Source organism: Glandiceps talaboti, chromosome 14 (assembly GCF_964340395.1).
Source record: "Glandiceps talaboti chromosome 14, keGlaTala1.1, whole genome shotgun sequence".
NCBI lineage: Eukaryota > Metazoa > Hemichordata > Enteropneusta > Spengelidae > Glandiceps > Glandiceps talaboti.
Genome location: NC_135562.1, coordinates 23036488 through 23058242, shown reverse-complemented (window position 1 = coordinate 23058242; position 21755 = coordinate 23036488). Strand labels below are relative to the sequence as shown.

The window sequence follows — 21755 nt, the reverse complement described above, 5'->3', positions numbered from 1 at the left end:
AAGCAGATCGGGCTGAAATTTGGTGGGAGCATTCTTAGGTGTGTTTAGATTCAGAATTGCTCATGGTGTGTTCATGACATCCCTTCAGTGATAAGCAAATTGGATGTAAAAATGCAGATTTTTTTGTTCAAATTCTGTAATTCCAAAACTACACAGCAGATTGGGCTGAAATTTACTTGGTATGCATCTAGAGATGTGTACATGAAGGTGTATTTACAACATGATGATTCCATTCGCAATATGCATATTAGGTCTAAAAATCTCAATTTTGGTCAAAAACTTATATTTTGAAAACTGCATGGGGAATGGGGTTGAAACTTAGCGGGGATGTTTCTGGAGGTGTTATTCTGTAGTTAATGTTCAAACCATTTTGAGACACTGGCCCTAGCAACCATGACCATGCCTTAGCAACAGTGAAATGATTATGCATATTACAAAAATAAGAATAGGGATGGGTAGGTAAGTGAATAAAGATTTCAACAAATGTTTGCAAATATGCCTAGCTACAAGACCACATGCATAGCAACAGCCAAATGATGCATATTGCAAAGATGAATGCCTGGGATGGGTAGGCAAGTGAATAATGATTCCAAACATGTAACCAAATTTCACCTCGGGCAGTCTTGCATCTGTTGCTACGCACATGGAGACTTTTTTAATGGTTGGGCGGTGCACGAGAAATGAAAAAATAGATTTACATTTGGTGTTTTGAGGTAGATTGGATGCATTTGAAGAGTTCTGTGTGATTTGACCTGTATTTTTATGTGCAATAGTTTGGTTCTGTGTTGTCTATGTAGCCTTGTTTTTATCATTATTTACTTTCTTCAATTTAACAAGAAATGGTGTTTAAAGAGGCCACATGGAGTTACTTTGGATTTTCAATTTTTTGAAACAATTTTATCATGGCTTCTTCTTTAAAATCTATGTGAAACAGCATAAACAGTCTGTGTTTGTAACACAATACATTGCAAAAAGCTGAAAATGTGTAAAAAGTTTGTTATTGTACATATAATAACAAACATTTTACATATTTATTAATTTTAAGCAATTTATTGAGTTACAAACAAGGGGTTGGCATAAATATTTTCACATTGATTTGTCAAGTAGGAATTAAGCCATGATAAATTGTTTGATAAATTAAAAATCCAAAATTAATACCCCAACTTCATCCATATTGGCCATTTTATTGGTGAAAATGTTATTTCAAACATGATAAATTCCAAACCAGCCAAAACATAGTGTCTGATGCAATGCACCTGGTACATGTAAAGTAAGCATATAAAACTTATTAAAACTATGAAACGTATACATTAATGATCAAATATGAAATGTTCCTATACCTTGTCATCAAACAAGTCTTCATTGAAGACATAGTCTCCCACCTCCCCACCCAACATTTAAACTTACTGATTCATACTTTGAATCCCATTTGTTCTTTACCATAAAGGTCCCTATAGTGGTGTGCATTATTGGCATTATAGTATCAGATAGTTGTGTAAGATTTGGTTTTAAAAATTCAACCATTAACAAGCTATACATGAGCACGTTGAACATTTTGAGTCTTTTGACCTTTACTTGAAATCATTGTATATTAGTTATGGTCAAAAAGCATAGGGGCTTGGGATTGGCCATATTTGTTTACAAATATAGTATTCAGAGTAAAGCTGGTTTACTACAGTTAAAAGTGATTTAGAAACACCCAACATTGCTATTTAGGCAATGCTGTGTCATTTAAGGCAATGTGACAGCCAGGATGTGGTGTGTCAATTATGCAGTTCTATTTATATTATCAGATGAAATTTATCTTTATGAAATTACCACTTTTCTTTGTCTTGTCTTGTCTTTGTTTTAAGGAAGATTGATTAAACAGTGATTTAATTATAAGATTGTTTCATTTTATTCTTTGAATAAGTTTGGTTTTGATGTGAAAATAGTCATTGGCCATTTCCAAACATACATTTTGTATTTGTGCCAAAGTATCACTTTCTTTTCTTACACATCATGACCTATTCATGTTCTGGACACTCATTATGTCAGATTGAAACATGATTGGCTTATACTCTTTTCAGGTAAAAAATAAAACAAAACACTATTGGACTGGATAAAGTATGAGAGTAAGGCAGGAAGAATTTCACATTTTATTCTCAAATTTGATAAGAAGACAATTATTGAAATGCCCAGCAAAATGCAAGTTACTTTGATTCAGAAGTAAAATCATAGTATTACACATCCACTACACAAACATACAGAATTTTAACATCCACAGGTGAAACTTTACCAAGTTATTGTCACAATACAATTACATAATAGATGATGGTTTGGTGAAAAACAAACCTTCCTTTAACAAATGAATTCAGTAGTAAACTTTGATGTAACATTGTCACCAATAAATTTATCTGAGCAGATATTAGCGAGATACATGTATAAATGTCAAATTTCACTACAAAATCTATCTGATCAGTGATCAGTGTTGTCTTTCACTATGAAATCTGATCAGTGATCAGTGTTGTCTTTCACTATGAAATCTATCTGATCAGTGATTAGTATTGTATTTCACTATGAAATCTGACCAAACACAGTATTGTATTTCACTACGAAATCTGATCAAACAATCTTGTATTTCACTGAAATCTGATCAAACACAATCTTGTATTTCACGATCAAACACAATATCATATTTCACTATGAAATCTGATCAAACACAATCTTGTATTTTGCTATGAAATCTGACCAAACACAATATCGTATTTCACTATGAAATCTGATCAAACACAATCTTGTATTTCACTATGAAATCTGATCAAACAATCTTGTATTTCACTATGAAATCTGATCAAACACAATCTTGTATTTCACTATGAAATCTGATCAAACACAATCTTGTATTTCACTATGAAATCTGATCAAACACAATCTTGTATTTCACTATGAAATCTGATCAAACAATCTTGTATTTCACTATGAAATCTGATCAAACACAATCTTGTATTTCACTATGAAATCTGATCAAACAATCTTGTATTTCACTATGAAATCTGATCAAACAATCTTGTATTTCACTATGAAATCTGATCAAACAATCTTGTATTTCACTATGAAATCTGATCAAACAATCTTGTATTTCACTATGAAATCTGATCAAACACAATCTTGTATTTCACTATGAAATCTGATCAAACAATCTTGTATTTCACTATGAAATCTGATCAAACACAATATCGTATTTCACTATGAAATCTGATCAAACACAATCTTGTATTTCACTATGAAATCTGATCAAACACAATATCATATTTCACTACGAAATCTGATCAAACACAATATCATATTTCACTATGAAATCTGATCAAACACAATATCATATTTCACTATGAAATCTGACCAAACACAATCTTGTATTTCACTATGAAATCTGATCAAACACAATATCATATTTCACTATGAAATCTGATCAAACACAATATCATATTTCACTACGAAATCTGACCAAACACAATCTTGTATTTCACTATGAAATCTGATCAAACACAATCTTGTATTTCACTATGAAATCTGACCAAACACAATATCATATTTCACTATGAAATCTGATCAAACACAATATCATATTTCACTACGAAATCTGATCAAACACAATCTTGTATTTCACTATGAAATCTGACCAAACACAATATCATATTTCACTACGAAATCTGATCAAACACAATCTTGTATTTCACTATGAAATCTGACCAAACACAATCTTGTATTTCACTATGAAATCTGATCAAACACAATGTTGTATTTCACTATGAAATCTGACCAAACACAATCTTGTATTTCACTATGAAATCTGATCAAACACAATCTTGTATTTCACTATGAAATCTGATCAAACACAATATCATATTTCACTATGAAATCTGATCAAACACAATCTTGTATTTCACTATGAAATCTGATCAAACACAATATCATATTTCACTATGAAATCTGATCAAACACAATATCATATTTCACTATGAAATCTGATCAAACACAATCTTGTATTTCACTATGAAATCTGATCAAACACAATATCATATTTCACTATGAAATCTGATCAAACACAATCTTGTATTTCACTATAAAATCTGATCAAACACAATATCATATTTCACTATGAAATCTGATCAAACACAATATCATATTTCACTATAAAATCTGATCAAACACAATATCATATTTCACTACGAAATCTGATCAAACAATATATTTCACTATGAAATCTGATCAAACACAATCTTGTATTTCACTATGAAATCTGATCACAGATGTTATATTTTTGACGAGTTAAGTTACAAACAAATCACTTTCATATGTTTCCACACACACACACACACACAGACAGACAGACATTTCACCATGCCTATAGCACTACTGAAACTCAGTTCAGTTGTTCTAATAAGACCATGCCCATAGCAACAGAGCTGGGTTGACCGAGACACAATCATGATTAAAATCTTGCCTAAGGACTTTAGCCATTCAGAAACAAATGGCATTGACGGGACCTTAAACCTTAAAGCCTGCCACACACGTTTTATTGTAGACTTGTACAATGTAGACAAGTTGTATGGTAGACTTGTACAATGTAGACAAGTTGTGTTGTAGACTTGTACAATGTAGACAAGTTGTGTTGTAGACTTGTACAATGTAGACAAGTTGTATTGTAGACTTGTACAATGTAGACAAGTTGTGTTGTAGACTTGTACAATGTAGACAAGTTGTATGGTAGATTTGTACAATGTAGACAAGTTGTGTTGTAGACTTGTACAATGTAGACAAGTTGTGTTGTAGACTTGTACAATGTAGACAAGTTGTATGGTAGACTTGTACAATGTAGACAAGTTGTGTTGTAGACTTGTACAATGTAGACAAGTTGTGTTGTAGACTTGTACAATGTAGACAAGTTGTATGGTAGACTTGTACAATGTAGACAAGTTGTATGGTAGACTTGTACAATGTAGACAAGTTGTATGGTAGACTTGTACAATGTAGACAAGTTGTATGGTAGATTTGTACAATGTAGACAAGTTGTATGGTAGACTTGTACAATGTAGACAAGTTGTATGGTAGACTTGTACAATGTAGACAAGTTGTGTTGTAGATTTGTACAATGTAGACAAGTTGTATGGTAGACTTGTACAATGTAGACAAGTTGTGTTGTAGACTTGTACAATGTAGACAAGTTGTGTTGTAGACTTGTACAATGTAGACAAGTTGTATGGTAGACTTGTACAATGTAGACAAGTTGTAGGTAGATTTGTACAATGTAGACAAGTTGTATGGTAGACTTGTACAATGTAGACAAGTTGTATGGTAGACTTGTACAATGTAGACAAGTTGTATGGTAGACTTGTACAATGTAGACAAGTTGTGTTGTAGACTTGTACAATGTAGACAAGTTGTGTTGTAGACTTGTACAATGTAGACAAGTTGTATGGTAGACTTGTACAATGTAGACAAGTTGTATGGTAGATTTGTACAATGTAGACAAGTTGTATGGTAGACTTGTACAATGTAGACAAGTTGTATGGTAGACTTGTACAATGTAGACAAGTTGTATGGTAGATTTGTACAATGTAGACAAGTTGTAGGTAGACTTGTACAATGTAGATAAGTTGTATGGTAGATTTGTACAATGTAGACAAGTTGTAGGTAGACTTGTACAATGTAGATAAGTTGTATGGTAGATTTGTACAATGTAGACAAGTTGTAGGTAGACTTGTACAATGTAGACAAGTTGTGTTGTAGACTTGTACAATGTAGACAAGTTGTATGGTAGACTTGTACAATGTAGACAAGTTGTGTTGTAGACTTGTACAATGTAGACAAGTTGTGTTGTAGATTTGTACAATGTAGACAAGTTGTGTTGTAGACTTGTACAATGTAGACAAGTTGTGTGGTAGACTTGTACAATGTAGACAAGTTGTATGGTAGATTTGTACAATGTAGACAAGTTGTGTTGTAGACTTGTACAATGTAGACAAGTTGTGTTGTAGACTTGTACAATGTAGACAAGTTGTATGGTAGACTTGTACAATGTAGACAAGTTGTGTTGTAGACTTGTACAATGTAGACAAGTTGTGTTGTAGATTTGTACAATGTAGACAAGTTGTGTTGTAGACTTGTACAATGTAGACAAGTTGTGTGGTAGACTTGTACAATGTAGACAAGTTGTATGGTAGATTTGTACAATGTAGACAAGTTGTGTTGTAGACTTGTACAATGTAGACAAGTTGTGTTATAGACTTGTACAATGTAGACAAGTTGTGTTGTAGACTTGTACAATGTAGACAAGTTGTGTTGTAGACTTGTACAATGTAGACAAGTTGTATGGTAGACTTGTACAATGTAGACAAGTTGTGTTGTAGACTTGTACAATGTAGACAAGTTGTGTTGTAGATTTGTACAATGTAGACAAGTTGTGTTGTAGACTTGTACAATGTAGACAAGTTGTGTGGTAGACTTGTACAATGTAGACAAGTTGTATGGTAGATTTGTACAATGTAGACAAGTTGTGTTGTAGACTTGTACAATGTAGACAAGTTGTGTTGTAGACTTGTACAATGTAGACAAGTTGTATGGTAGACTTGTACAATGTAGACAAGTTGTGTTGTAGACTTGTACAATGTAGACAAGTTGTGTTGTAGATTTGTACAATGTAGACAAGTTGTGTTGTAGACTTGTACAATGTAGACAAGTTGTGTGGTAGACTTGTACAATGTAGACAAGTTGTATGGTAGATTTGTACAATGTAGACAAGTTGTGTTGTAGACTTGTACAATGTAGACAAGTTGTGTTATAGACTTGTACAATGTAGACAAGTTGTGTTGTAGACTTGTACAATGTAGACAAGTTGTGTTGTAGACTTGTACAATGTAGACAAGTTGTATGGTAGACTTGTACAATGTAGACAAGTTGTGTTGTAGACTTGTACAATGTAGACAAGTTGTGTTGTAGACTTGTACAATGTAGACAAGTTGTGTTGTAGATTTGTACAATGTAGACAAGTTGTGTTGTAGACTTGTACAATGTAGACAAGTTGTGTGGTAGACTTGTACAATGTAGACAAGTTGTATGGTAGATTTGTACAATGTAGACAAGTTGTGTTGTAGACTTGTACAATGTAGACAAGTTGTGTTGTAGACTTGTACAATGTAGACAAGTTGTATGGTAGACTTGTACAATGTAGACAAGTTGTGTTGTAGACTTGTACAATGTAGACAAGTTGTGTTGTAGATTTGTACAATGTAGACAAGTTGTGTTGTAGACTTGTACAATGTAGACAAGTTGTGTGGTAGACTTGTACAATGTAGACAAGTTGTATGGTAGATTTGTACAATGTAGACAAGTTGTGTTGTAGACTTGTACAATGTAGACAAGTTGTGTTGTAGACTTGTACAATGTAGACAAGTTGTATGGTAGACTTGTACAATGTAGACAAGTTGTGTTGTAGACTTGTACAATGTAGACAAGTTGTGTTGTAGATTTGTACAATGTAGACAAGTTGTGTTGTAGACTTGTACAATGTAGACAAGTTGTGTGGTAGACTTGTACAATGTAGACAAGTTGTATGGTAGATTTGTACAATGTAGACAAGTTGTGTTGTAGACTTGTACAATGTAGACAAGTTGTGTTGTAGATTTGTACAATGTAGACAAGTTGTGTTGTAGACTTGTACAATGTAGACAAGTTGTGTTGTAGACTTGTACAATGTAGACAAGTTGTATGGTAGACTTGTACAATGTAGACAAGTTGTGTTGTAGACTTGTACAATGTAGACAAGTTGTGTTGTAGATTTGTACAATGTAGACAAGTTGTGTTGTAGACTTGTACAATGTAGACAAGTTGTGTGGTAGACTTGTACAATGTAGACAAGTTGTAGGTAGATTTGTACAATGTAGACAAGTTGTATGGTAGACTTGTACAATGTAGACAAGTTGTATGGTAGACTTGTACAATGTAGACAAGTTGTATGGTAGATTTGTACAATGTAGACAAGTTGTGTTGTAGACTTGTACAATGTAGACAAGTTGTATTGTAGACTTGTACAATGTAGACAAGTTGTGTTGTAGACTTGTACAATGTAGACAAGTTGTAGGTAGATTTGTACAATGTAGACAAGTTGTATGGTAGACTTGTACAATGTAGACAAGTTGTATGGTAGACTTGTACAATGTAGACAAGTTGTATGGTAGACTTGTACAATGTAGACAAGTTGTATGGTAGATTTGTACAATGTAAACAAGTTGTATGGTAGACTTGTACAATGTAGACAAGTTGTATGGTAGACTTGTACAATGTAGACAAGTTGTATGGTAGACTTGTACAATGTAGACAAGTTGTATGGTAGACTTGTACAATGTAGACAAGTTGTGTTGTAGACTTGTACAATGTAGACAAGTTGTATTGTAGACTTGTACAATGTAGACAAGTTGTATGGTAGACTTGTACAATGTAGACAAGTTGTATGGTAGACTTGTACAATGTAGACAAGTTGTATGGTAGACTTGTACAATGTAGACAAGTTGTATGGTAGACTTGTACAATGTAGACAAGTTGTGTTGTAGACTTGTACAATGTAGACAAGTTGTGTTGTAGACTTGTACAATGTAGACAAGTTGTGTTGTAGACTTGTACAATGTAGACAAGTTGTGTTGTAGACTTGTACAATGTAGACAAGTTGTGTTGAATTAAATGGTAATCATGGCATCCACGGATATAATGAATGATTTATTGACATGTAACGTATTGAAGATGGATATGTATTGAAGATGGATATGCACAAAAAGTAGCCTCTTTACGGTTCATTATCTGTGAGTACACTTAGTCTAGCACTTGTTTTACCAGTTAGTTATAATAGCCATACAAACTGGATAAAGTAGCCACTATGTCTGTATGTGTAAATTTACATAACAGTAGCATTACATGTAAATTATCACACTTTGTGTATTGAATACTTTGTGTATTGAATACTTTGTGTATTGAATACTTTGTGTATTGAACACTTTGTGTATTGAATACTTTGTGTATTGAATATTTTGTGTACTGAATACTTTGTGTATTGAAAACTTTGTGTATTGAATATTTTGTGCATTGAATACTTTGTGTATTGAATACTTTGTGTATTGAATACTTTGTGTATTGAACACTTTGTGTATTGAATACTTTGTGTATCGAATACTTTGTGTATTGAATACTTTGTGCATCACAATTATAAATGTTCATTTACATAATCAAACAGTCTTCATTGTAAACACTCCCTATTATGACCAATCAGCTTGAGAGTGCCAGCCTGAGGGCAGGCATTAAATTGTGATATTGACCAAGTGCATGTGTTATTAATTTTATTACACCATCTACTCATTCACACATGTCACTCATCACCATTCATCATCGATAGAAAGTTTTCCCATGAAAGGAAAGGCATGTCCAAAGTATAATTGCAGACAACCATAGAATGCAGCCATTGCATTATATGTAGGAGTTCTAGTGTCCACACATTTGCAATTATTTTATTCAAATGTCTGTGAATAATAGCTTTTTTGTGTTTCACTGTAGTAATTTTTTCATCTTGCATGTGCAACACTGGAAAACATGCAAAGAATAGATGTGCAACGGTCAAAATAATTCCAGCGGGCAACAGTGCCGGGCAATAGTCTATTTAAAGGCACGATATTTAAGCAATAAACTACCCCCTGGGAATGGTGTACCAAGAGGTTTTGACCAGTGAATGAAATATATAGCGAGTGCATATACTGAGTTCACTGGTCAAAACCGAGCAGTATACCATTCCCAGGGGTGGTTTATTGCTATTATATAATACCAGTATATTAAAAATATCGGAAACAAGGTAAGACGCAACGTTTTCTGGTTTCATTCGTAATCCCATCCCTGCAACATTCGTAGACAAACAGTGAACATCAAAAATTGGATGCGTGCCAACTGTGCATTATCACTCATTTTAGACGTGCTAGTTCAATGTCTAGACCAATCAGATCTCTCGATTTGCACCATCAATATAATGGTATAATATAAAACCAGATATACCATGATATCACCAGATATATCAAGATATTACCAGATGTACCAATAATACCGGAAAATAGTTTCAAGCTAGGCTATGGTATGTTTAAAATAACAAATACTAGTCCCATATATTCATGTTGATGAGTAGTTTCTGACATACATTGCTAAAGTTTAAGCTTTCTTCCACAAAATAAACTCCATACACACTTACAATTGTTTACAATTCAGATATGTAGAAAACAATTAATATCTATAAATTTCAGAGTCATCCTGTTAGTAAATCATGTCTGTCAGAGTCATCCTGTTAGTAAATCACGTCTGTCAGAGTCATCCTGTTAGTAAATCACGTCTGTCAGAGTCATCCTGTTAGTAAATCACGTCTGTCAGAGTCATCCTGTTAGTAAATCATGTCTGTCAGAGTCATCCTGTTAGTAAATCATGTCTGTCAGAGTTATCCTGTTAGTAAATCATGTCTGTCAGAGTCATCCTGTTAGTAAATCATGTCTGTCAGAGTCATCCTGTTAGTAAATCATGTCTGTCAGAGTCATCCTGTTAGTAAATCATGTCTGTCAGAGTCATCCTCTTAGTAAATCACGTCTGTGTCTTCATAATAAATAAAACAAACAGCCATCTTCTTCAATCCATCTCTCAGAAGACAGTTCTCTCTTCACCTAGGTTTCAAAGCTTCAATCAGGAAAACTTTTTGTAGAGGTTTGTGTTCAGCCAGGTGACAAAGAGCTTCATCTATAGGGAACCATCTTCTGTTTCTACCTGTAAACAATATATGAGTCTATAAATTGGCCATCAAGTATACAAACATTTCAGATAGGATAATATTTTTTGTGGTCCAGAGTGTCTTAAACAATAATGCCAATGGCGTTGTAGCAAAGCTGTACAGTTTTTAAAAAATGTTTACCCACATGCTGATCCATGCTAGATATCACTGGGCAAAAAAGTTGATCTACTGAGCGTATATGTGTGCCGACGCACTCGTAGATTTAACATGTACAGAGATGTACTTGAATATACACAAACGCAGATCACATGTGTGCAGTAAATCTACGTAGCGTATATTACCATAGACGGAACATCCCAGTACGCTTAGTGTACGTTGTCGGTATATTAACGCCGACAGGAAGTGTGTCAGTGCGTATACTATCGCCGATAGAACGTAGATCTTCGTCAGACTAACGTACACGGAGTATACGTAGTACGTATATCCAGCATTGTACCCCCACGTTATAGGCCTGCTAACGTTCAAGATTTGCATAAAAGGTCAACTCCAAAGGTCAGTGTTGTGGTCAAAGGTCACAAGAATTCGAGCACGGCCGATCCCAGCACGGCACGCCCACGGGGTACCGGCCCGAGCTATAGGGTAGCTTTCTAGGGATACAGGTTGCGCCTGGTTATCGGCTTATAAACCTACTTATTCAATAAAGATCTTTCTGTATTTTGCTGGTAACATCACCATATTTTCATCGTATTCACTTCTAATCTTCAAATTAACTGTAATTATGATTCTTTCAGTTCTCCATTACTTTATGATGGTGGATACTGGCAAATGCACATATACATGTATTTTGTATTCTAATACTTTGACAAAACAGATAAACCTTTGCTAGCAAGAAGGAAAAGCTAACAACAACAACAACAACAACAACAACAAACAAATAAATAAACAACAACAATGCAACATTTAATTTTTACAAATATGGGAAGAGGAATTTAATTAACACTGCAATCACTTCTAAAATAACAAACAGGAAACTTTATTCATAAAAGAAAGTTGAACAGTAAATTTGACATTTCTTTTACAGGAGTAACATCATATTCCATATATCACATACTGGTACTATGTTTTTACACTTTTTATGTTCTTTAAATGAACCAAGATGGATTCAATGTGTCTTTGACCCACTAAATTCCATAGAAGAATAACCCAAACTGTACAAGTAATGTCAGTAGATAGAAATTGTTCTTTCCAACATATAGGTGGTACAGTGTGTAGCTAGCTGAGGACACATTGTTGACAAATATCACTGTACAAAATACAATTACATTTTACATGTAAACACTCCAGACTATAATTATGTAGATAAAAATGGGAATCTACACAACTGGTATAATGGGGCAACATGCACACAAAAGCCAAATTGTTTACAATAACTAATATTTCACAAATGTTTTAGGAAAGTAAAAAAAACAAACATGTAAAATATCATTTTTGTATCGATTTGATATTGTTATATGTATGTAAATGTACACCAGATCTACTTTGTTAGCAGTATGTACATTGCAACTGAGGACCTGTTTTTGACAAAACATATTACTCACTAAAAACTGATCAGGCTGCAGTGCAGATATGATTTAGCTAGTTAACTATGCATACAGACTTGATAACAGAGATTCCCTCTTTACTTACATTTCTTAGTAATCAAATAAATATACCATGCTATTTTGTATCAACTAAACTATTTCATGATTCTCTCCAACATTAAATTGGTATATTCTGTTGTTGACAAAAAATATACAACTATATACTACCATGACAGCATCCTAGACAAAGCAACATTGACACAACTAAATACATTTTCTATAGCATGTGGCAAAGTAAAGATACCACAAACCTGCAATCATGATAGTCCCTAGAATGTACACCTGAAGATCATAAAAGTCTGCAAAAATAATACTGGACAGTCAGATATATGTTTCTATTATGTAATAATAATGTCAAATGATAAATTATGTCCAGGTATCAAAATAATCTCTATGTATTACATGTATATATAAAATATTCAAACCAAATCTGTGTACACAAGCAAATACAGTTGGTGAAATATGCAGAATGAGGGTTGGCAACAGACTATTGGTTGTCAAATTGATAGCAACCAAACATTCATGTCATACACTTCTTTCCAATGTAATGTTGCATTAGTAAGAGTCTGTAACTGTAAAATCCATTGTTGACTTACAGTAAAAGTTACTTTACAATTACAACATTGACAGAGTTGGTTACATGTGCACAAAGAGACATGGTAACACACAGTATTCTGAATAGCCGACAACTCTCTCTGATTTGTATGCTCAGACATTATCTTCACATTTCAGGATAAACTCACACATGTACAGAGTTTGTAAAAACATCAAACTAGAACTATTAGAGATGTTTTAATGTATGTCTGTTTTCAGTGGTACAGAAATCAGTGATGTTAGGTGGAAGAAGAAACCACTTTTGTGAATTGAATGCCCTTCAGAATATTTACAAAGAAAATATGGGGAAAAGTTAAGGATATTGATATTTCTGAATGGGTAGAAAGAAATTTGCATGTTAAATCTCTTTACACAGTTCGACTACCCATGTTGGTGATTTATTGACATTGAAAAGTATGTTATTTATGGCACATGTAAAATTTAGCTGTTAGACCTTTTTTCTGTAATGTTTCTTTTCATTTGTAAACACGATTGTGCTATAAATTGTGCAATTACTATTATAATGCTGTGTAACAGAGACTGGCATTTCCAGGGTTAGGTAGATTTGTACCAAATATTAGTTAAGAGCCTGATTGATATAATAATGGGTACAAAATACAAATTGCGAGGAAATTCTACATAGTACCACATGCATAGTTGCAGATAAAATCTACATAACTACAAACACGGAAGTCTTGTGTGCCAAGTGTCCATTGTGTATTCAATATGGCAACAAGTTTGAGTCATACTCGCCAAGGTAAGAATGTTGATTTTTGAATCCCAAAATCAAAAATACATATTCATGTAGTGAGGGTTCTGGGAAGAATGAGTTAACAGAAGAACATGGACAATTTCATTGATCAATTCCACAACATCCTTGTACATGGTACTCTCTAGAATTTCTTTGCAACTTGTATTTTAGTACCCATTACATCTTAATGTCTTTCACATCATATCTTATCTGTGTACCAATACTAATAGTTGCTACATACACACTCTACTTCAGTAGAGTTTAGTAGAGTTCTTTGAGAAGGTAGATGTGGCAATTTCTTGTTGGTTCATATCATTTGGTTATACTGATGAGAGCAACCAACTCTTTCTCATTTTCTGGTGTTCAGTGCTATTTGCCATCAGTAATCCTCAACATGCTGTTCTCTAAACCTTGGTGCTCATTTAAAACAAGCCCTGTTATTCATTGCTCCTGTCCTTGTCACAAATCTGGTCATCTACAAATACCATTTCCAGTCAAAAACCTCATTCTTCTTCCCAGACTTCTCATCCCAGATGCTTGCTCAGCACTGACTGAAAAATAAAAAAGAATAACATTGTCAGTAATAATCAAAGTACACATTAGTTAGTGTATACTATAGTAACTTTGCTTAGTAACATTTATAAAGTTCTGCAAAGTATCCATTGTAGAATACTTTAAGTTTATCAACCTGGCTCTTTACTTTTAGATTCTTTAAATTACCCCATGCAATCTGAGCTTACAATGTACTTTATTTAGCACTGTAACTCACTTGTCAAACACTGAATGGTAAGGTACACTGTATATCATATGATATGTTAGGTTTTTCACAATAACGTGATCCTGAATCGGAGTGGAGATCTCTTGATTAGTTGCATCAAGACAATTTTATCATCAAATGTAAACATCAATATTGAGTCAGATGATTACAATGTATGTCTCCTTGACTTGTTCTGCAGTGTTCAAAATATTAGCTAAAACTTTCAAAATTGCCATTACTGTCCGCAATGTTTCTTTGATATTACTGGCACTGGTAAATAATGTTATTTTTCAATATTTTTCTTCATTCAGTTGGAAAGTACTTGTAAACTCTGGGTTGTCACTACCTGTCACTCGGCTGAAAAATACTCGGCTAGTAACTCGTAGTGACAATGACACCTTTGGTTACTCCGATTTTCCTTGGATGAATGAAGAATAATGTAGGTGTAACATCTAATTGTACATGTTACGTATCCCCAAAACAGTAAAAATCTATTTACACCAAGTCTTCATAGCACACACAGTCCCCTCCCCTTGTGAAATGACTTTGGATGGAGACATGGTTTAACCCTCTTCCTGCCAAGCCTCTCCACCCGTTAAGTGGTTACAAATGTAAGTCAAGGAAATAGTTGATTGGGCCTGGGAAACTGTCAGCGTTAGGCTTTTTCCCCACGTTAATGTCACTCTGGCAGGGTCACCCACTCAACACAAGAAAAATAGTCACTTGTGGGAGGGAAAATCCTCTGGGGAAGGGGGAATATTTTCATGTATCAAAGATATTCCTCGCCTTGACTGTTTATTGCTGCCAGTAGTTTTGACTAACTTGTCCCCTCCATATCTTTGTCAGTCAGGGTTCAACTCACGGCAGTCAGTGGCTGTCGGGCCTGACCGCCACCCACAATTGCCGACCTTGACTCGGAGGTTGTCGACTGTACAGTAACTACTTGACATGCATTTTTCTCTCTCCCCTTGTGTTGATGCATCATTGTCACCTAAGTTTTCTGCCCACATGAGCCTACTGACTTAAAAGACAATGAAGTATAAAAATGTTTTTGAGAAAAGAACAATGTATACCACAATTCATTACAATAATAACAAATACTTGACTATTTACAAAGACGAAGTGTGAACTGACCACACTGACACTATACATTGCATATCTGCATCAGTGTTCTCCCCAGAGGGTTTTCACGTATCGGCCCAATATCCTTTAATTTACGCCGATACATGATCAGTTGTCCCAATACGCTATCGGATTGCTTAGGGTATGGTAAATTGCACGTTGACACTGCACTGTTCATCTGTCACTCTGTCAGCTGATGCCTTTGTTGTTTTCAATGTATACTCGCAATGTTTGTATTGATCCTTCACACATAAGCGACAAGTAAAACTAAAGAGTTTCTAATCAGTTCAAAGGACTATTCAACCCTCTACCACTACCAGACTGATTTCATTGCAGTTTGCCGTCAGTATTGTTTTCGATGGGAATAACCTGCGTAAACCCGCTAATGGTAGTGTGATTCACACTGTGGTACAGGCTTTCGGTAAATCAAAGGCAAAACCAGCCTATTCATAACATCGGTTCGGCAGTAGAAACATGTCGGAACTGACAGATTTTCTATAAAACCAAAAAATCAAACGATGTCATGCCATTTTGCTATGATTTTTACGTTATGGTATAAAACTTCGACAAACACATGAAATCAGCATTCAGTGTCTCGTTCTATGACTAACACCAAGTATATCTCAACCCAAGAGCGATTTGCGATGTATCTTTCGATAAAGTGGCGATGTTTTCTCCAATTATCAGTTTCATATAGTTCAGTTTTACTCTATAAACACTTTCAGTTTGTAGTTTGACATTGTAGACTGATACATCATATGACTACGATGAAAGTATGGATTTTCCAATATGGTGGCCATGACGTTACAAACTATCGCGAGTTTTTGAAGTCCTCAATAGGGAAGTATAGTAAGTCTCGTGTATCACGAAATTTCGGACTAACACGATGTCTGGTAGCTGAAAAATGATATAAAATAAGATCAGGCTGCTGATGTACAGGTTCGTTGGGGCCCACCCGAGTGGAAAATCGCTCTCGTGGATTTTAATTTGCACGAGCGGTAGGCATGCCCTGCATATTGTATGCCTATTGAAAAGAATAGTGACGGCAAAATTCAATTAAATCAGTCTGGTAGTGGTAGAGGGTTGAATAGTCGTTTGAACAAATTAGAAACTCTTTAGTTTTACTTGCTGTTTATGTTTGAAGGATCAATACAAATGTTGCAAATATACATTGAAAACAACAAAGGCGTCAGCTGACAGAGTGACAGATGGACGTCAACCAATCTGATTAAAATCCGATGTAGATGTCAGCTAATCGTTCATTGTTATTTAACCTTCGTTATTTTGCCTGGATTGACCTTCGCAGTACATGTTTACATTTTTATTCTGATCGCCTCCTCTACACCTGAACTGGCGCCCATACCCACGCCGCTCTGCTAAGTGAGCCACACAGCCAATCAGGTTGCATCTTACTGAAGTACTATGGACATTGTCACGGGCACATGCATTGAATATCAAAAAACAACATGGCATTACTTGTGCACATGGGCAACTGACAACGTACAAAGTATTTGAACTGTAAACAATTCAGTGACTGTATTATCGTATATGTACAGTAATTAAAGAATTCTTGTTTAGATGCATTTCGTCTTATCTACATGTACATGTTAGTTACATTCGAACACGTTTCCCGGGTAGTGTTCATGTTCATCTCAGCGAACGTGTACGCGTTCTCTGTAGTACTCTTCTCCTCGAACGTAAAGTATTCATGAAATATTGTACGATTCATAGAAATATTTGCCACAGTTGTGCTATATGAACTCAGAAATGGGGAAATCTAAGAAATAATTTATAAAAAACGTCCTTATCGTGAAAATTTTGGTTGCTTTGTATGTGTACACTATAAACTGTCTGTGTGTCCCCAGACGTTCTGTCTCACAAGCTTCTATAACAATTACAGAGTATGTGTTCATCCTAGTAACATGTATGTACGCTTTTACATGATAAAGCTATGTTCGAATGTATTCAGACGATATGTATAGAGGTACATGTACCATCAAATTACATTTAAATATACTAATACAATCACTGAATTTGTTTACAGTTGAAACATTTAGAACGTTGTCAGCTGCCTGTGCTAGTGCACACGGAGAAAGTCATGTTGTAGTGACCGTGTCCGTTTGTAGTTTCATTCGATCCTAATGTAAGGTCACTTTTGATTGGCTACCAGCACGGGCTAGCTAGAACGGTGTGGGCATGGGTGCCAGTTCAGATGTATATGTACGTAGAGGAGGCGATCAGGATAAACACGTAAACATGTACCACGAAGGACAATCCAGGCAAAATAACGAAGAAATAGCAATGAATGATTAGCCAACATCTACATCGGATTTTAATCAGTTTGATTGTCAACATGCAATTTACCGAACTCTAAACAATTGAATCTGATTGCGTATTGGGACAACTGATCATGTATTGACGAAAATTAAAGGATATCAGGCCCAATACATGTACACGAAAACCCTCTGGGGAGAACACTGGATCAGATCTGGTGCTGACAATCAGCTGTTCCCTTAACAGATTTGGATGTATATTCAAAAATTGAAATGAGCATTTCAATACGTATTTATATCTCTCTCTACATGTACTTGAAAGTGTTGAATTTCAAGTAAGTTTTGTGAGTCCATAGATTTATTTTGTGTTGTTTCCAAAACAACTCTTCTTTTGAATGTTCAGTTTTAGTGTTGTTGCAAAATTCTTTTAATGTTTTGCCTATATCAAAGATTTTGTATCAAAAGGTTTTTGTGTGATAAAAATGTGTACTTTATCTTGTCTGCATACCATTCACCAGGTTACACCCCCATTGAAAATGGTCTGCTCCAAGCCTAACTTAAAACATAATTTGCATAAAATACAAGTACTTACTTCAAAAATCGCCGAAAATCTAAAGAGGTAACTCTTGCATTCCAAATCCCGACAGTCCTCATTCCCTTATAGCTTATGCATGTTATGTGGTCAGACAAGCATTGATACAACCATTATGCACGGTCCATATTCACTGCATGTAGAACCTGTCGATGGTCGATGGCTCGGTCAAGAGTCAGATCTGACCAGCCACACACAGCGATCATGGCAGGTCGATCGCGGGTCGATATTCTGTCCCATGAGGTTTGAGTGAGGCCCAAATAGTATCCAGTTATGGTTCATAATCGTGGTCATAGAAGTGGCTGGTTGTTTCTCCGTGAAATCTGCTCAAACTTGAGGTAAAAAACAGGCTAGGCACAACTTGGAAAATGCACCAGTATTTGAAATGACGCGGTACCATACGAATTGCATTATGGGGACTATACCATTATGTGAAGGGGGTGAATAGAATGAAAAGTGACTGTGAAGCTTAATACGTGACTCTGTTATTATACTGAGTCTGCACTTGACCATAACATCATTAATTGTTCACCTTGTCATGTGTCTGTTTAGGATTTATACATTCTTTTTTTGCATGTTGTTCTAAAAATAACCATATGGCCAAGTAACCCCCTGGCCAAGGAGTGATGTACGAAAACAACCACATGAATGCTAAGATAAGAAAACATGATTTTATTATTTACCAACACCTAAACAGAAGTTCCTGAATTAAAGATATATATATTTTTATATTTGTTAGGTCGTAACGACTGTGTACTTGACAAACGCACACGTCAACCAATTTCTTACGAATTGGATGATAAGCACACAGCCCAGCGTTTACACTTATTATAGCTTAGACAGACATTACTTCATTTACTTGTGCCTGCAACTCTCGGTTTTAAAACATCCGACATAGCTTTGAAGCAAATTCTAGGCTTTTTGAAATGAGTAAAAGTTATTTCAATAACTGCTAAAGCAAACTATCTATTTCTGGTCTCTTTTGCTGTATCTGGTAACGGCCAATGACGTCAATGTTAACTTTGTTCGTACTCGAAAACCGTACGTAAAACTGGGCTGCATCTTTTTCTAATTCTCTGTTTCTTTTTCACATTTGCGTGCAGTCTATCCCGTACCGTTTCCCTCTATACATAAATACATACATACATACATACATACATACATACATACATACATACATACATACATACATTACACGCACGCACACACGCGCGCGCGCACACACACACACACACACACACACACACACACACACACAAGTCCGCAACCTTAGCGAAGTAAACGTGTTTGGAAACAAAATATCCGACATATCCACCGAGATATACGGCAACCGATGCCTTGTTTCGCTGAATCTATCCAACAAAAAGTTAGTCAGATTACCGACATCACTATGTTAGATCTAGGTAAGCTTGGTGATCTGAATTTAAGAGGGAACAACCTGCGAGAGTCACCTAGGATAGGGAAGTTTGCGAGAAGGGTATCCAAGTAGTCCGTGGATTCCAGACGAAGCAGCGACGACATACATCGCCGAAAAAATTTCCCGCCTCCACACGACCCCTTACCACGACAGGTAACAAATTATCCACTTAGACGGGATTTGTTTGTTACTGTGTGTAATGATAACTTCACATCAAGGGAACCTAGACCTGGTTTTATAAGAGACAGAGGTATACATTTCTACTCATTTAAAAAATAAATAAATAAATACATTTTCATAGAAAATCAAAACCTTTCAGCGAAAGTTCTGAGAATTGAAAACTCGCTCAAAATGTTTCATTACATGACGTTACATTTGGTAACAGATGTATTTACTGTCACGTGAGTTTTTTCTGGATACACAAGCACAAAGTCACATACATACATACATACATACATACATACATACATACATACATACATACACACACACACACATACACCCACAGTTATACAGTCCGAATAAAAAATTACAATCCGACGTTTCGAATCAAAATTCTTTATCAATGATATCAAGGCACGATATACAGCAGGTAACAACCCGACTATACATGGAAAATTAAAAGAACGACACCACGCGAGTATTTATCAACGTTAGGGTACGACAAAAATATTTAAAAGTATGCGCACCAAAAAGAAGTTTCCTTTAGAGCACGCTTGAAAGATAGAATAAGCGTAGTTAGATATTAGGGAATGATGTAAATAATCTAATAATTCCATGGGGATCCAGGGTTCCAAAACGAAAAATGATTTCCTCCTCCTCCTTCAACATCAATCGATCCTTGTCACCAGAAACCTTACAAATTCATGAAGTAGACATTTGATACATTATGATCGTTGGTAATAATATGCATAGATACGGGATAGTTACGATTCATTTGTCTGGTAAGACGTAGATATATAAATCATACAAAAATGACATACAGAAATATAGTGAATACAATACAGTCATTTAGCCAACTGCTGGAGGACTGTTTACATCAATAAGAAATTTTCCGAGGGGAAGTTTATCATCAGAGGCCAAAATGTGCAAAAACAACATGTGCCACATCGAGTACGACTGCATGGAAATGAACCAGCATTAACTTCCAATCTATGTATGGACCACCGTATCTCTAAGATTGGTATCATGACGCCAAGCTGTTAAAGGTGCTTCACGAAATAATGAATTGGTTAACCTATTAGAACGTAAGATATTAAAATGCGTGTATAGTATGTTCTTAACTGTAGTGGAAAAGGGATGGTATTGTTAGGGCCAATATGGGATGATTGGTATTACTCTTGTGATCATATGATTTCATACAAGCTTCCCTAGACAAAAATGACCTCTTTTGTAAAGTCGCATTGGTAACCGACACTGGATAACCACGTATTGGTGAAAGTACGTGCAAAATTCAGTTGATCTTTCCCTGAAATCCAAATCGCTACTACAAATACGACGTAAACGAAGTAATTGTGAATAGGGAATGCAGTCTTTACACTTATTAGGATGTGCTGAACTATACTGCAAATATATTTTTGGAGGGTCTGTGGTAGGTTTAGTATAAACAGATATAGATTCACCATCATACACACACATACATACATACATACATACATACATACAAATTATTTTATAAGTTAAAATCCAAAATAAATACCCAACCCGCATCCCACTTGAAGCTGTTTGGTGTTTCAAATATCTATTCGAACTTCAAAGCAACGATCATAATCAGAGAGTTGTTTCGCGAAACCAAGGAATCGTTGAGTTGTGTAAACTGTTAT

General features: G+C 35.1%; 1 protein-coding gene across 2 annotated transcripts in view; it reads right to left on the bottom strand.

Moving 5' to 3' along the window:
• Window positions 1-8713: 8713 nt before the first annotated feature.
• LOC144445461 (diphosphoinositol polyphosphate phosphohydrolase 2-like) overlaps window positions 8714-21755 on the bottom strand; it is a 45446-nt gene continuing 32404 nt past the window's right edge. The window contains exon 4 of one of the 2 annotated variants that reach the window (XM_078135020.1): window positions 8714-10821. In XM_078135020.1, coding sequence (XP_077991146.1) covers window positions 10718-10821 — 104 coding nt within the window. In that variant the 3' untranslated portion in view covers window positions 8714-10717. The remainder of the gene's footprint in view (window positions 10822-21755) is intronic. The other variant, XM_078135021.1, reaches the window with a different exon arrangement.